Below are 16,060 nucleotides of genomic sequence, written 5' to 3'. Positions count from 1 at the left end.
AGTCGCCTTCCCAGCGCCCGAGTTCACTCCTGGCGCCGTCCCTCCACAACTGAGTGCTACACAGTAAGCCTTGGTGGTTTTCTTTGTGCTTTATTCACTTGGAAGGGTTGGAGTGGGTCACGGGGGTGGTGGGGTGCTTCCTGAGTCAGTCAGAGCCCAGCCCTTCTACCCAGTGCAGAATCGGCTCCTCAGGCCTGGTTCCAAGGCACACCCTTCTCCCCACTCCTGCAGGTTGGGGAGCGGAGGGGGATGCCAGGTGAGGTGGGGGCTTTGGGAGTCAACAGTCCTAAGCCACAGAGTGTGTCCGGAAGGAGGAGGCCATGAGGTCAGGGGTCAGCCCTCCCTCCGGAGCTCTTCCCCAAGCATCTCAGTCGCCTTCTTCAGCTCGTCTCTCATGTGCTCCAGCCGCTCCACATCCTGCTCCTGGTGGGATCAGAAATGGGGTGGTGAGGTCAGACCACCTCAGTGGTGGCCCATGAATGTGGCCATGCCAGCTCACACAATGGAAGCCAGCAGTCATTGTGGGCTGCGATGGTGACCACAGTGGCTGCAAGAGTCCTGGAAGAGTTGGCCAACATGACTAGTGGTACGGTCTGTGGTGACTGCCGTAGCCAACAGCAGCCAACCCAGGACTAGCAAAGGTGCCCTACTTGGATGCCATGACGCATGTATGAGGTGATGGCCATTTTGGTGACTGCCACCAATCATGGAGACATCTTACTTTCCATGACCCAGCAGTGGAGTCTCTCTGTAGCCCAGTGAACCATGCACAGCAGCCACTGTTCACGTGGCCAATTTGCTTGTGAGAGACTAGCACTGGTGGCTACCTCAGACACTGCTGTGCACTGAAAGGTCACTGTCATCTCAAACTGGAAGCCATCCTGGCCAAGGAGAGGCTGGCCTGGCTGATGCTACCTAGTCCTGGTCCCCGTCACCCATTCGTGCTGGATCTTGCTGTTTACGGCCCAATACCGGTAGCTGTTTGGTAGTAACTCCACTGATGTTTGGTCCACCCCACTCCCATGGCCTCCCCCACTCACCTCCCTGTCCGAAGCCTCTTCCTTCTCCTCCTGCTTGGGCGCAGTTTCTGGCTGGTGGAGGTGGTGGCCGTGCAGTGAGTCCTGCCTCTCTCTTTCCCCGCTCTCGGCCCCCTGCCACAGGCTGTGGCCCCCACCCAGCACCTGCACGCCCTTCTCCTCGGCCTCGAACTGGGCTGTCTCCTCGTCACTGGCCTGCTCTGCCACCCGCTTCTGGGGACCCCCTCCACCCTCTAGACGCTGCTTCCACAAGGCCTCGAAGGTCTCCATGGGCCCCCTCTTCTTCTTTTCCTCTTCCTCCTGGTCCTCCTCCTGGTGGAGCCGGCTGTGGAGCTGCTCGTGGATGGCCTGTTCCCGCACCTCGGACTTGTGGGTCCTCTCCTCGGCCTCCTCTTCCTCATCCCTCACCTCCTGGCTGGACTTCGTCTTCCCAGCACCCCGCTTCTTGAAATCCCCAACCTCGGCAGACACACAGCCGTAGGGCTCTGTCTCACACATCTCTGGTGGAAAGAGAAAGGATGCTCTGTGCAGCCAGTTGGGAAACCTTGAGGAGTTCTGGGGCCCACCCGAGGTCCCACAGGGGGACTGCCTGGAACTGGGAGAGGAGGGCCAGGTGTCCCCTTCCTTTACCTCTGTAGGGAGCCCCAAGGGTGGGTTGGGGACCAGACTGGACATGCTGGGCAGAAGCCGGGGTGGCGTGGGGGCTCCCAGCGGAGCTGAGGCCTGCGCCCTCCTTACCTTTGTGGAGGAGAGCCGTGCAGGGCCCTCGCTGGACCTGGCCCAGCGTCAGCACTTCTGTGACCACCTCTGCCAGACAGCGGGTCAGCTGGGGGTGGAGGGGCAGAGGGGAGGTTGAGGGCAGGGCAGAGGGCAGTAAGGAGAGCAGTTGGAGGGGAGATGATCTGGAGGAGGTTGGGCGGGGAGGACCAGGGCCCCAGGGAGATGAGGCAGGGTAAGGGGTCCACACTCCTACCTCTTCCTTGGAGGGTCTCTGCGCCAAGGGAGCAGCGGTGGCTGCGGAGGAAGGAGATGGGAGCTGGCTCCGGACCCTCGGCGCTGTCCCCGGTGCTGATCCCAGCTCCAAAGGTGTCCCGGTACCCACACTACTCACCCCAGCCCACCTGCCAGTTGCACCGTCCCCACCTGTAAGCTCGGCCCATGAAGTCTCTAATCCCACGCAGCTGGCCGCACCGTCCCAGCCCCCAGTCACCCGAGTTTCTGCTCTCCCCACTGGCCACCGAAGTGCCCCCTCCCCGATTTCTGGCACTCACCCGACCCCAGCAGCAGTGCCAGCAGTGGTGACAGCGGCAGCAACAGCAGCACGGAGGGCCTGCGGCGCTGCATGATGGCGCGTCGGGACCAGTGTCCTCAGCGCTGTGCGGGTCAGGGCGGCAGCTCCTTATAACCCGCGCCTGTGGCCCCGCAAGGGAGGAAGTGACGTCACCACCGCCCCCTCGCTGCCCGCGGCTGGGCAACAGCTGTGGGGCGCCGACCTGCCTGAGACCCTCAATTATTCATGGGGACCAACACCCTGCACTGCTCCCCTCCCGCGTCTGGCACCTGAACACCAGCATGGGAAGAGGTTTCCCCAGAGAAACAAATTCTGACGAGCTTAAGGCCTCACTAGGAGGCGGACTTGGGTTCGAATCCAACAGCAGCTACGTCCAGACTGAGCTCAAGACAACTCCAGCCCTCCCTTGGCCCCAGTTTCCTCATCTGGAAAGTGGGTCTCAGCCCGCTTCCTCAGTGATTGTGGCTGAATTCCGCCTGACTCCCAGCTCCGCCGGCTACCAGCCCTGCAGTCCTGGGGCAATTGCTTAACCTGAGACCTGTTTCTTCATTTGTGAAACAGGGTCGGTAACAAACTACCCACAGGCGAGGACTGAAGATGAGGATTAAGTAAATTAACACATGTGTAAGCTAACTTAGGCAGTACTGGGCACTGGAACTGCACAGACCCAAGCACCTTTAGCCCAGTAATTTTTATTGAGCACCTACTATATGCTCAGCCCACTTCTAGACCCTGGGGCTACAGCAGTGAAGGAACTGGCATACTGCCATGCCCTCTTGGAGCAGACATTTGAGAAGGTGGAGACAGACAATAAACAGATGTTACATAAGACAGGAGAGTGGTGTATTCCATGCGTGCAGGTGTAACTCCTGAGTGATGGAGGTGTTGCTTTGGCCAGGAAAGTCCTGAGGAGGTGACACTTGGGCAAAGGCCTGAGTGATAAAATGGAGGCAATCACACAAAACCTAGGGGAGGAGGGGCCAGGGAGGGGATGGGCAAGTGCAAAGGTCTAAGTTTGCAAAGTTCGAACAGCAAGGCAGGTTGGGGGTGGCCAGAGCATGACAGAGAAGGGGTGAGTTGAAGAGGAAGACAGAGGCAGATGTGTGGGACCTTGTGGACAACAGTCCTTTCCCAAGTGAGATGGAGCCACGGGAGGGCTCTGAGTAGGGGAACGTGCCCTGATGTCGGGTCCCTCAGGCTGTGTGGGGTACAGGGAGCAGGGAGACAATGAAGAGGCGGTGTGACTCTCCAAATGGGAGACAACAGTGGCCAGGGATGAGAGAGCAAGGGCAGGTTCTGGAAATATCCTGAAGGTGAGCTGCCAGGGTCTGCTGGTGGAGTGGACGTGAGGACTCAAGGATCAGCTGCAGGGCTGTGGCCTGAGAGCTGGGGAAATGGCTGTATGTACTGAGACGGGCGCACCTAGGAGAAGAGCGAGTTTGCGCTTCACTGAGTTTGTGCTGCCTACTGGCCCCCTACCTGGAGCTGGGGACGGAGGGGTGAGGATGAAACGGGTCAGCACGAGGTGCCACTGTCTCAAAGGGGAGAGGCCTTGACATCCTCTCAGTTCCTCTAGTGGCCTGCAAGCTACCCTCCATGAGCTCTGGGGGCTGCTGGACACTTGCAGCCACGGTCCCTTTGATGATTTAGTACCTCTGAGCAACTGCCCATTCCCCCTCCCCCGCAAGTAGCCAGCCAGGGCCATCTCCCATGCTCACGGATCCACAAAGGCCTTTGTTCTGACCATTTATTGGGAATTCCTGGTAAGCACTGAGGGAGGCAGGAAGGAGGCACGGAGGCCTCTGTCCTTCCCCTGTCCCTAGAGCCTTCAAGTCCCCAGATGTCCTGCTTCCCAGTGCAGCTTGGGACCCCCAGTGACAACAGGGTCACTGACTGATTCTGGGGAAGTAAGGAAGGACAGGGGGACCCTGGAGTCCAGAGGCCCAGGCGTGGAGCCGACATGAGGAATGCGGATGTCAGGACAGGCTTAGGACAACAGGCCCCAGAGGTCCAGGGTTCCCTAAGCTCCAGGAAGCAGTGACAACCCTGGTGATCGATGAGGACGAGTCATCAGCTCGAGGCAGTCTGGCCGGGGAGCCTGGGCTTCCGGGGCTGGTTGGGGCCGATGTACTGGAGAGGCACGTGGGTGGGGGCCGTGATCCGATCAGTGCCGAGGTAGGGCTGCAGGGCAGGGGGCACGAGGACCGAGCCGTCCTGGGGACAGAGCAGGCCTCAGGACGCTGCTGCTGCTGCGCCAGCCCTCCACCCTATGTCTCTGTGGGGTGCTCCTTTGACCCCCTCACCTTTTGCTGATTGCTCTCCAGGAGGGCGATGAGGAGGCGGGGGACAGCACAGGCTGTGGCATTCACCTGAGAGAGACACATGCTCAGACCGAGGCCCAGGCCTGGCTGGCCCTGGGGAGGGGCTGAGGCGTGCGGGTGTAGCGAGTGGAGGCACGGTGCGTGGGCGCTCACCGTGTGGGCAAACTGCAGCTCCCCGGCCTCCGTCTGGAACATGATGTGCAGGCGACGGCTCTGGAAGTCCGTGCAGTTGGAAGCACTAGTGACCTGGGTGAGGGCAGGGGGTGGGCTGAGAGGACCACCGTGGGGAGCGCTGTCACCCTTTTTCCTCCCTGCGTCTCCCCTGGGGCAGGGGCTCACCTCACCAAAGCGGCCACGGCCTGGCATCCAGGCCTCAATGTCAAACTTCCGGTAGGCAGGGAGGCCCAGTTCCTGGGTGGGCATGTCCAGGACCCTGCAGCCACGGTGAAGGACAAGGTGAAGGTCAGCGGGTGAGAGGAGGAGAGAGGAACAATGGAGATGGTGGAAGAGAAGATAGTTAGAAACGTGGGCAATGGAAGTAAAAAAGGAGATGGTGGCAAAGGGACACCTCCTCGAGGCGGGGCGTGGTGATGGAGCTGGTACAGGAGGAGGAGGCAGAAAAGGAGTTGATGGGAGACGAGGCAGGGGAGGAGAAAGGGAATGTGCCCGCATTTCCAGGCTGCTCACCATGGCCATTCCCACCGTCTACAATAATGGCACACCCAGATTTTTGTAATGGGTCACCCAGAAAGAAGTCCACCTTTCTCAGCACCTTTTGAAAGCTACGTGTGACTGACTGTGAGAGGGGAAGTAGGCTTGCAACATCTGGGTCACCCCTTTAAAGAAAGGGGTCTGGCCTCCCGCCCTTCCCACGGGGTGGTGAGAAGCCATCTTGGATCATGCTGATGAGGTGGCTCCCTTGGGATGGGGGGCAACAGAAGGGAAGGGGCCTGTGTCTTGACCCTGGAGGGCCCCGTGCTGCTTCTGCTGTGGTTACAACCCCATAATCCTATGCAAGATCTGAGAGATTGACAGGCAGACAGATAGCCTAGGTGTAATCCTAATATAGGGAAAAGGAGGCAGGGAGAGAAGTGGGGGGATTTTCAAAATGGGGGTGCACCTAGCCAGCTCCGACCTCTTCTCCCACCCTCACCCTCCACCTCAGCCTCCCTGCTCCGCACCGGAAGTGCAAGCCCAGCTCTGTCAAGATCTCCATCTGAAGGGACAGGAACTCCTCCAGCAGCTGTGAGCTCTGCTCTAGCCCAGGGCCTGTCACTCCAAACATCTCTACCTGGCGCAGGGCAGGAGGCACAGGAGTCAGGAGGCCCTGGGTTGTTGGGGTGACTCCCCCCCGCAAAGTCCCAGCTATGCCAACCTTGGTGAAGTGGTGCACTCGATACAGCCCCCACGGCTCCTTCCCTGTGTCTGTTTCTGCCCGGTAGCAGGTACTGGAACAAACCATCCTGGGGGAGCAGGGGAGGTGGGGTCAGGAAGGGCAGAGGGAATGTCACAGGTGGGAACAAGGTTTACAGGAACTGGGCATCACCTGATTGGCAGGTCCCTGAAGGCCACAGAGTGGTCCATGAAGTAGCCTGGGAGGAGAAGGGGACAGGATGGGTCAATCAGGGCTACCCTCCATCATAAGAAACCTTTATGAGAATTAGACAAGGTATCCCCTCTGGCAGACACAATCTCATGTCAGAGCATTTGGCGGGATCCTCACTGTACTATTGTGCAGTAAACAACCTGCACAACTGTACATGTTGGCCCTGAGGTTGCTGAGATATCCTGAGCAGGCAGCTGCCACCCTCCAGGATGTTCCTGGTTGTCCCCCTACAATCCCCTCCTGTTCTGAGGACACTGGAGGTATCCTGAGCCTCCTTTTTCCCCAGGCAGATGCTCACCTGCAAGGCCCACCTCTGCTGTCCCGGCCAGGTTGAGGTCTTCAAAGCGGGAGGGGTCGATGTTGTAAATTTGTGATGGGTTGGCATTTGGTGTCATCCCACAGCCTTCCTGGAAAGGAGGCCAAGCCACAGGTCCGGGGACAGGTAACCTTGGCCTCCTCCATTTTGCAGTCACAACCCCTGCTCCTTCCCTGGAAGCATCTGGAATCACCCTGGCCTTCCTGTTATGGCCTGACCCCCTCAAGCCAGCCCCATGGCTATTTCCTCAGGGAAGACAGGCTGGTCTCCCTGCCTAGGGCCCTCAGAAAGGGGCCTGACACACCGCTGGGTATGGGGGGCAGCGTCTTCACTTACAAACACAGCTCCTCGGAGAAGGTCTGGCACCGTCATGGGGGTGAAGCCCTGTGAGGGGAAGGGAAAGGAGTGAGGGCCGCAGCCAGGACCCCCACCAGACCCCAAACTCAGGCCTGAAGAAGGGGCACGGCAGGGTCAGCCCATGGCACCCCCTTATCACTCCAGAATCCATTCCACTACAAAGGAAATCGAGGAAGGTCTGAGCAGTAGGCTTTGAGCTGGCCCCCGGCCCTGGTGTCTGTCACTGGGGCCTTCTTCTGGGGCTTCATTGTTTCCTCACTCAGATCGTATCACACAGGACAGCTGGAAGTGTAGTTCGCTAGCAAAGATCTGGCCATGTCCCTCCCCTGTTTAAAGCCTCCCGTGGCTTCCCAGGAAATATCCCTTGGGAAATGTCCAAGTCCCTCACCATGGCCAACGCCCCATTGGCCAACGCTGCATTAAGCCCTGCGTGTTTCCCCAACATTCCCTTTACACTGCAGGCAGGCAGTGAGGCGCAGTGGTTGCAAGTGTAGGCTCTAGCCTTGAGACTATTTACTCCACTTTCCACACCTCACTTTCTCCGTCTCTAAAGTGGAGATAACACTAGCATCCACTTCATAAAGTTGACATACGAATTAATGTGTCAATCATATACGTAAAGCTCTGAAAACAGTGACTGGAACAGAGGTCACACTTCCTCCTCTCTTCCTTGAGCTTTCTGAGCTCAGCTTCAATGCCACCCCATCCAGGCAGCCCTCCCATCCTGGCTCATACCCGGTGGATGAGCTTGTTGAGTGTGAAGTTGACCAGGCCATGCTGCAGGAGGGCCCCAGGCCCGCGCAGATAATAGGAGCGGTGGCCAGACACATGGGACAGGCGCCTGGGAGACAGATGGACAGACAGGTGGGGGCATGTGGACCAGGGCCAATGGGGGAAGAGAGGGACTCAAGCACCCCAGGGTAGAGGCCCAGCTGCCAGGCAGGGGACGACATCAAACATTCATGCCGGGCGTGGTCCTGACAGTTCCACATGCCATGCTGAGCAGGGGCAGGCAGAGCCGGCAGCCAGCTGCTGGGGAGAGGGGGGCTGGACGGGAGGGGCTGGGAGGGGGGGCTCACTTCTGACGGATGATGTCGAGTGTCTCGGCAATTTCCAGGTGGCCCCGGGGTTGGAAAGAGAAAGCTGGATGTGGATGAAAAGCAAAGGGGTAAGAGGGGGAGAGAAAGACAGGGAACAGGGACAGAGAGAAAAAGGATTAGACAATGGGAAGTAGAGGCAGGAAGGCAGAGAAAGGAAAGAGAAAAGGAGAGAGAGGAAGACAGAGGGAGGGAAAAGGGACTGAGGGAGAGGAGAAAGAGAAGAGACACACAGAGAGAAAGAAAGAGAAAGAGATGGGAAGGCAGAGGCAGAAAAGGAGAGGGAGAGACAGGGAAAGAAAAGGGAACACTAAAGAGAAGAGAGAGAGAATCAGAGAGGAAGATACAGACAGCCATGGAGAAAAAGCCCATGAGACTGGCTAAAACAAGGGGGCCAGAGAGAGAGAGACAGACAGACATATACACACAGAGGAGATGGGGTGAGAAGGACCGTTGAGGTGAGGGGAGAGAACAGAAACTAAGAACTGCCCCGCAGAGACAGCCAGAGGCCAACTGAGGCAGGAAGATGGAGCCACCTCCCACCGCACCTGGGGTTCGACAGGTACCAGCATAGTCCCAGACCTCAGGACACCCTGCCCCCAGCCTGGGGTCCCAGGGCGTGAGTGTGGCCCACCTGGCTTGTCTCCGACCACATGGAGCACTCGGGCCTGGCTCTCGTCACCAACAGGCTGCAGGGAGACAGCAGGCGTCACCGGGGAGGTGGCACTAGGCAAGCACCTGGCCTATCCCAGTGCCCAGCATGGCACTTACCACATCTGGGTGGGTCCGGTTGGGCAGCCTCAGTGCCCACAGGTAGAACTGCTCCTCGAGCTGGGTCTCTCTGGGGTACAAGAGCATGAGCCGCTTCCGGATCTCCCGGCCCTGTGCCCGCAGACTCTGATACTGGGGGTCCTGGGGGCAGAACAAGCAGGGTCAGCCCAGGACAGATTGTGTGTGGGGGTTTCCTCAACCAATCTGACCTGGCCTTGCCGGCAGAACCTCTGCGGTAGACATCTGTTGCCTCTTCTTTTGGCTCAACATCCTGAATTTCCTTTTGGGAACCCCCGCTTACACATGGCATGTCCATGGGGACATGACCCAGGCCTGGATTACTGGAACATGTCATTGCCTCAGTCAGTGATTGGTCAAAGACAGGCACATGACCCCAGCCGAACTCATGAGAATCAGCCCCAGAACTGTGGCTGGAGCTATCAGGGAAGTGGTCCTCTTTGCACCTGACTCTGCCTCCCATCCCCCATGGGAGAAAGCTAGTCTGGAAATAAAAGGGAAGCAGAGCCAAATATGGAACCAGGACCTGGATCCACCTGGACCTGACAATTTTGAGTTTCATGAATCAGTAGAGCCTGTTTTTTTTTTTCTCCTTAATCCTGTCTGAGCTGTCAGATACAATGGAGGAATCGTGACTGTCACTGTCACAATGGAGGAATCGTGACTGCTATGGTATCTGCTGCCCACCCCACAGGGGACAGGACATCGGCTCCCTGTTGTACCTGCTTCACTTGACTGTTGTCCTGGTTCACCTGGTAGAAAAGAGACAGACAGGGTGATTAGGCTGGTGAAGTCGGGGGTGGGAAGGAGGGGAAAAGAGGGGAAAAGGTCAAATGGCCAGGGGGTCTGAATTCCTTGCTCTGCCAGTGCCTGGCTGGGTCCCTCCTCGACTGTGCCTGTTTCTGTCAGTAAAGCTTGAAGGAGGCAAAGATAACATAATAATCCCACCTGCAACCCCGTTTTGCACGTTGCCTCCTGCCTGGCTCTGTGCACAGGGCTGTCCCACGATCCTATTTCTTCATAACCCCACTCCATGAGGTAGGCATCAGTGTGAGCCCTGTTTCACAGATGAGAAAAGTGAGTCTTGGAAAGGCAGTCAGGGGGCGTGTATTTGGATGTCTGCAACCAAGGCCTTTGACAGGCAGAGCTTTCTACAACCCTGAGCAACAGAGGGAATTAGACAAACCCGGCTCTGAATGCTGGGTGCTGACCAGCTGTGTGCCTTCGGGCAAATCTCTTCCCCTCTCTGAGCCTCAGTATCCCCATGTGTGACATGAGATGATAACGGGGTCTCCCCAGCAGGCTGTTACATAGCTTCCTTGAGAAGAGGCACTTGCACTCACTGAACGTGAACTGAGATCAACTGTGTTGATTTTGCGCTGCCTGGGCCTGGCACACACCGTAGGTCCCTGGGAGATGTAACCAGCATTGTGAGAGGCCTTTGAGGTGAAAAGCAGCCCCAATGCCTGGACGCAAATCTTGCCTTTCCCATTTCCTGGCTGTGAGAGTCGGGTACGTTTTAACCTCGTGGCCTTGATTTCCTCAGCTGTAAAATTGGATTTGCTGTCCTGGTCTCACAGAGTTGTTGTAAGGATTGAGAATAAGGGAAGCACCTAGAACAGTGCCTGGCACACTGTGACTGCTATACGTACAAATGTCTTTTATTATTTTTATGATTATTTTTTAGCCCTTTGTGGCAGATGCTGTTGGTTGTCTAACCCAAGCTCACTTGCCCTTCGTCTTCCTTTCCCATAGACCCTTGACTCAGTTTGCCCTTCTGGGAAGCCTGTAGTTCAGGGAATGTGGGCCTAGCCCAGGCTGCCTCTTGCTGCTGACTGGGGTGTCTGGGCCCATGAGACATGAGGGGACTCTGATGGATGCTTCAGGGAAGGTCTCCCTGCTCTTGGAATGGGCACTCAAGCCAAAGAAGTCTCGTTTTCTGCCTCTGGCAGAGTCATGCAAAGAGACGCCATGCTACGGCAGCCATCTTGGAACTGTGAGAGGGGAAGCTGAGGTCAAATCACCACAGTGAAGTTGCAGGTGGAGAGAGAGGGAAAGAACCTGGGTTGGGGGTGCTGGGGGAGGCACTAATTCATCAACCCCAGGGACACTTGGCCCTGGATGGCTTGCTATGTGAGGTAATGGTGTCCACATCCTTCAAGTTCCTTAAATTGGGTTTCCCATTAAAAGTAGCCAGAGCCATCCTGCTGCCGCTCCCCACCCACCTAGGACCCCCATGCTCACCAGCAGGGCCCGCACTGCCTCAGCCACAGCCCCCTTCTCCTCCTCCAGGCTCCGTATCTGCTCCCGCAGCTGCCTCAGCTCCTGCCATGTCGCGATCTGGGGGTGGACACAGCAGGGAAAGATGTAAAGTGGCTACTGTCCTCTGCCCCTTCAGACTGGAGACTTCCCGCACAGGCCACCTGGACCAGCTGTGCGGTGAGACAGAGAGCCCTCACTGTCCCCCAGTAGCCATTCTTCTCTCCTTCCCCTCAGTACTAGGACTTCCTGAAGCTTCTTTCTAAGTCCCTTGGACTATATGATAGATCCTGAGGAGAGCTGAACAGGACAACATCCTAAGGGACACAGAGCATGGAGATGAAAGAACCTGCGTGCTGAGGGACATGGAGCTGAGGCCCCCGCCAGCACGTACCTCTGGACTCCCATGTGAGAGTGAAACAGCCACTATCCTAGGGACTGCCACAGCAGCTAACCCTGCACTCTCCAACAAGAGACCGGCACCCAGCTCTCATCTCTTGGGCACAACTACTGCCGTGGAGGCCCTCTGTGAGCTCAGATCCCTGGGCAACCCTCCTTGTCCTCTCTGGTTGCAGTTTCCCTTTGACAAAACGGTACAGACACTGTCCTACCGCCCCAAGGCTGGAAACCCGAAGGGACCCAGTGCCTGGCTGGGTCCCTCCTCGACTGTGCCTCAGTTTCTCTGTCAGTAAAGCTGGAAGGAAGCTACTTCTCACTCTCCAAAGGCAAGAACCACCTCCATCCCTGTCTAATACACATCCCTGTCCCCTATTTTTCTTTGGATTTGGCCTTAGGATAAGCCTGGGATGAGGTCAAAGCGCAGAGAACATTGGCACAAAATTCCCAGCGCAAAGTACTCAGCACGCTTTAATGAATAGGCGCATAATTGGGTGTCTAGATAGTAGAGCCTTAGCACTCCGTAGTAACTGGCACATCCGTGGGGGCCAAGCACAAAACACGCTGGGTACACTTCGGAAGGAACTAGAATTCCCGCAATAAGTTCGCCCCCAGCAGGAGACTATCTTGCAAGCCTACTTCGTCCGTAAAGCGGGAAGCCAATAGGTAAAGCGCGCAGCCAATAGATAAAGCGCTTCGGCCTCACGGCGGCTGGCCCGCGCAAGCGCACTCACGATCGCTGGCAGGTCGTCTGGCCGCAGCTCCCCCTTGCGGATCTCTAGGGTGCGCGCGGCCTCTTCCGGGCACGCACATAGCAGCTCCATGTCCAGCTCAGGGAGCGTGCTGTAGCCCTCGCGCGCGTGCTCGTACAGGAGGTTCCGGTCTCGTCTCTCCGTAGCGAAACTTCTCCTTGGGCTCTGGTTGCAGACACAGCTACCGCGGGGCCGGAGCCCCCGGGAGGCCACCAAGGGCCACAAACGCCGCCCTATGGACGCAGCCATCTTGGACATGGGACAAGGAGCCACGCACCCTTCGTTCCGCCCACTCCGCGGTTAGTCCAATTGCAAAGCAGGACGAGCCGTTCAGACCCTGAGAGGGGAGAGCACCTCTCGTATCTCAAAAACCGGTTCAATGACAAAAGTTGACCGAGATTGACTCTGTCATAGCCCAATGGCCGCCTGTGCCCCGCCCTTTTGATGTACGCGAGTGGCAGAACCAGCCAATCCCTGTCAAGCTTAGCCCCGGAAGTGGTTATTAGCTGGATTCAGCGTGTCTGCAGACCCTGGTGGGGTCGGTGAGGTAGATGGAGTTCTGGGGTCATCCAAACCTCCCTCGCCCTCTCCTCAGTTTCTCCTTTTCTCCATTGTACGGGAGGGGGCGGTTGGGGCCCCGAGACCCTACTTAGAGCGAGGCATCAGATGAAATTCCTTAGATTTAACCTGAGGCCCCGAGATCGAGAAAGGAGAATTTGGATCCTTGCCCTACTACGGCCACTTTTCTCTCCTTTCTGAGTCTCTTGTCCCCTAACACAGGGACGCTGCAGGCGGCAGGATGTCCTGGTCTGGCCTTCTCCGTAGCCTGAACACGTCCCTAAGTTATGGTAAGTGGGGGCCTTGGACTTCAGAGACGAAGCTGGATGAAGGTTATCTCTTCTGGGACTTGTGTCTGCTGCGGTCCCAGGGGAATCAGGGTTTTAAATCAGGGATGCATACACGATGGGTTTTGGCGGAGCTCGGGCTGCAAAAGCAAGATGTGAGAAGTAGTTGCATTGAGGGCTATTATTTGTCAGGTGAGTACCAGAAGTTTGAGTCACTTATTTATTTCTTCAGCAAATACTGTGCTTACTAAATACATCCCGTAGGTGAGACATCCACGCAAGGCATTTAAGTCATTCATTCAGCTGATTATTTTTCAAGAGTCTTCTATGTGTCAGGTAGTGAAAGGGACGCTTTATTTATGAACTTATTCCTTTAACAAACATTAAATGCTTCTCATGGGCCATGCCCTTTGTCAGGTATTTCATTCACTTATTCACTCTGCAAAACTTTATTAAGCACCTTCTGTTTGCCGCTCACCAAGGATCACAAGGCTGGGCAAGGCAGCCCTGTACCCTGCCTGGGGAATCTGGGTAGCTTGAGTGAGACGTGATTATGGGAGACAGCGAGAGGCGGAGTCTTGCTCACGGGCACACCACTAGGAAGAGACTTCTAGAAATGTCTCATTCCCTTTGAGGATTCTGTAACTTGAGACATAAGGACGCATGGAAATGAACAGTAGGGCCAGGATCTGCCCTGGATTGGAGGGGAGTGTGAAGTGTGGTGTGAAAAGTCATCTGTGCTAGTGATAGAAAGGGTGGACCTCAAAGCCTTGGGCTGAGAGCTGCGAAAAGTCGTGTGTCTCCATTACTGGGGGCCAAGACACAGTAGGTGCTCAATGAATGTTTGTTGAAGTGAACCCAGTAATCTTTGAATCTTCTGATATTCTACGTCCTATCCATGAGCAAATCCTGTGGGTCTGCCTTGGAAATATATTCCCCCCACCTGCCTTTTCTCTTACTGTAGTGCAGCCACACTGGTCTCCTTTCTGTTCGTCTGTCTAGGGACACCGGCTGTAGGAGGGTGAGTGGGAAGATGAAATCAGGGAAGTAACGGGGGGGGGGGGGGGCAGATCTTGTGGGACAGAACTTTGGCTCTTATCCTAAGTAAGATGGCGCCACAGAAGGGCTCTGAGAGGGGAGGGATGTGATCTGACCCAGGTACCCAAAGGGTCCCTCTGGCTGTGGGTTGGAGCAGACAGTGGGAGTAGGGAGACCTGGGAGGAAAAGGACACAGAAGAAGAGAGTGGACAGACTAAAGTGGGTGCGCGGAGGAGGGAGAAAGGGTCCATTTGAAACTTCAGCTGACAGGATCTACTTATGGGAGTGGGGGTGGGGGTGACAGGAGGAGGGGGAGTGATACCTCCCTGGAATATCCCATAGGGTTGCTGTGGGGATGACATGAATTAATGTAGGTCTGATGCATAGAATAGTACGCTACACAGTGTGAGCCTGTTTGCTTTTATTCTGTTTAAACAGCATTAAAATTAACATTTTGCTTGCAGAATAAAATGAGTTAATTCATGTAAAATGCTTAAAATAGAACCTGGCATGTGGTTGTTCAATAGATGTTAATTGTTATTACTATTGTCTGTGAGTACCCCTAGATATAAACAAACATATTCTTGTAAATACAATGCTTGGAACCATGCCTAGAACACCAGAATTGAGTCACTAATACTGTTATCTGTTTGATGGGATAATAACTCCCTTCCACCCTCCCGGTTGTATCTCTCCAGGCCTATCCCTGGCCCCCCAGCTCTGGGCCACTCGCCCCATGGCCACCCTGAACCAGATGCACCGCCGGGGGCTTCCGAAGCGGCCGCCTCCAACCCTGGGTCCCACAGCAGGCCGGCCGCAGCTAAAGGGCGTGGTTCTGCGCACGTTCATCCGCAAACCCAAGAAGCCCAACTCAGCCAACCGCAAGTGCTGCCGTGTGCGGCTCAGCACCGGCCGCGAGGCCGTCTGCTTTATCCCCGGAGAGGGCCACAGCCTGCAGGAGCACCATATTGTGCTTGTGCAGGGCGGCCGCACCCAGGACCTGCCCGGCGTCAAGCTCAAGGTTGTGCGTGGCAAGTACGACTGTGGCCACGTGCAGAAGAAGAAGTGATCTTCAGGGGCACAGCTTGCTGGGGGTTCACGTGGAACAAGGACCTTCCACTCTGGGTTCCTGCAGTATCCTTGGGAAGCTAGGCCAGCTCTAGAAGTCGCTGGTCCTGGTTGAAATCCTGGTTCCGCCTCTTCCATCAGGACCACCAATAGCCCATAGGGGTTCTGGGTGTGACTTAGAAAAAGGCGCCCCTCTGCCAATACCCTTAGCGTGCGCATTTAGCATGTTGGTGCAAGAGGCCTCTTCTGCTGGGACAATCCACTGTACTGCCATCTGATGGGAAGGGGTTGTAATAAACATACAGACGCTGTGGTTGTGATGTGTACACCTTGCCTGGTTTTGGCAGCTGACGTCCCCTCTGGGCCTCTGTTTCCTCCTTCATTCACAGCATCCCCTTTGTTGGATTTGGTGAAGATTAGATTAGACACTCTCTGCAAAGCACATTCAGGTAGCTCCTCTTCTAAGCTTTGGAGTCGGGTGGCAGCACTGAAACCCAGTTCCCCTTCCTGTAGGCCAGGGGCCCTGGACAAGGAAAGCGCCACCCTTATGCTTCCTCCTGAAAAATGGCAGTATTTATAATGGTGATGAAGGGGTTTTGAAAGGATTGAATGGAGTGTGCTGCTGCCTATAGGAGAGCTGCTCTTCTGTGTTATTCTGACTCGCACACAACCTGGGTTCAAATCCTGCCTCCACCTCTTAGTTGTGCTGTGACTGGGTTTATTTATTTCGCCCTCTGGGCCTTTTTCCTCTCTTGGAAAATGGTCCCGAGAGCAACATTGGCCTCCCCTTATCATGTGCCACTGTGTGAGCTTATATCCTTGGGCTCTGGAGTGTGACTCGTGCAAGTCCTGCCTCCTCTACTTTCTGGCCAGGTGACCTTGGATGGG

General features: G+C 56.2%; 3 protein-coding genes across 5 annotated transcripts; 1 reads left to right on the top strand and 2 right to left on the bottom strand.

Annotated features, from left to right (window-relative positions):
* Positions 1-74: 74 nt before the first annotated feature.
* On the bottom strand, positions 75-2,513 carry CCER2 (coiled-coil glutamate rich protein 2). Its single transcript, XM_019751404.2, has 5 exons — positions 2,309-2,513; positions 2,011-2,051; positions 1,776-1,863; positions 1,041-1,537; positions 75-423 (listed from the first exon to the last, which is right to left on the bottom strand). The coding sequence occupies exons 1-5, from the start codon at positions 2,379-2,381 to the stop codon at positions 334-336; spliced, it is 789 nt and encodes a 262-aa protein (XP_019606963.2). The 5' UTR covers positions 2,382-2,513; the 3' UTR covers positions 75-333.
* A 1,548-nt stretch (positions 2,514-4,061) lies between these two features.
* SARS2 (seryl-tRNA synthetase 2, mitochondrial) lies at positions 4,062-12,479 on the bottom strand. The gene is made up of 16 exons (XM_019751398.2): positions 12,204-12,479; positions 11,059-11,154; positions 9,537-9,566; positions 8,797-8,937; positions 8,660-8,714; positions 8,008-8,071; positions 7,664-7,769; positions 6,908-6,955; positions 6,554-6,662; positions 6,196-6,241; positions 6,025-6,112; positions 5,831-5,940; positions 4,989-5,082; positions 4,803-4,895; positions 4,632-4,697; positions 4,062-4,542 (listed from the first exon to the last, which is right to left on the bottom strand). The coding sequence occupies exons 1-16, from the start codon at positions 12,477-12,479 to the stop codon at positions 4,399-4,401; spliced, it is 1,566 nt and encodes a 521-aa protein (XP_019606957.2). The 3' UTR covers positions 4,062-4,398.
* Positions 12,388-15,498, top strand: MRPS12 (mitochondrial ribosomal protein S12). Of its 3 annotated transcripts, none has more exons than XM_074314362.1 (3): positions 12,388-12,520; positions 13,002-13,069; positions 14,803-15,310. In XM_074314362.1, the coding sequence occupies exons 2-3, from the start codon at positions 13,021-13,023 to the stop codon at positions 15,171-15,173; spliced, it is 420 nt and encodes a 139-aa protein (XP_074170463.1). In that variant the 5' UTR covers positions 12,388-12,520; positions 13,002-13,020; the 3' UTR covers positions 15,174-15,310. The 3 variants fall into 3 exon arrangements, with proteins under 3 accessions (XP_074170463.1, XP_019606964.1, XP_074170461.1); XM_019751405.2 differs by lacking the exon at positions 12,388-12,520 and adding an exon at positions 12,629-12,768 and having other exon boundaries at positions 14,803-15,498; XM_074314360.1 differs by lacking the exons at positions 12,388-12,520; positions 13,002-13,069 and adding an exon at positions 13,077-13,258.
* Positions 15,499-16,060: the final 562 nt, after the last annotated feature.

The sequence above is a fragment of the Rhinolophus sinicus genome, linkage group LG11 (assembly GCF_036562045.2).
Source record: "Rhinolophus sinicus isolate RSC01 linkage group LG11, ASM3656204v1, whole genome shotgun sequence".
Lineage (NCBI taxonomy): Eukaryota > Metazoa > Chordata > Mammalia > Chiroptera > Rhinolophidae > Rhinolophus > Rhinolophus sinicus.
Note: the sequence above shows the minus strand (reverse complement) of the source record. Positions and strands in the feature narration are given on the sequence as shown.

Coding starts and splice junctions, on each gene's coding strand:
- CCER2 (XM_019751404.2), bottom strand. CDS start 2,381: ATGCAGCGCCGCAGGCCCTCCGTGCTGCTGTTGCTGCCGCTGTCACCA. Junction 2,052..2,308: donor GGCACTGCTGCTGGGGTCGG/GTGAGTGCCAGA, acceptor CTTCCTCCGCAG/CCACCGCTGCTCCCTTGGCG. Junction 424..1,040: donor AAGAGGCTTCGGACAGGGAG/GTGAGTGGGGGA, acceptor TGATCCCACCAG/GAGCAGGATGTGGAGCGGCT.
- MRPS12 (XM_074314360.1), top strand. CDS start 13,174: ATGCATACACGATGGGTTTTGGCGGAGCTCGGGCTGCAAAAGCAAGAT. Junction 13,259..14,802: donor TGAGGGCTATTATTTGTCAG/GTGAGTACCAGA, acceptor GTATCTCTCCAG/GCCTATCCCTGGCCCCCCAG.
- SARS2 (XM_019751398.2), bottom strand. CDS start 12,479: ATGTCCAAGATGGCTGCGTCCATAGGGCGGCGTTTGTGGCCCTTGGTG. Junction 11,155..12,203: donor CAGACGACCTGCCAGCGATC/GTGAGTGCGCTT, acceptor GTCCACCCCCAG/ATCGCGACATGGCAGGAGCT. Junction 4,896..4,988: donor GCCGTGGCCGCTTTGGTGAG/GTGAGCCCCTGC, acceptor GCCCTCACCCAG/GTCACTAGTGCTTCCAACTG.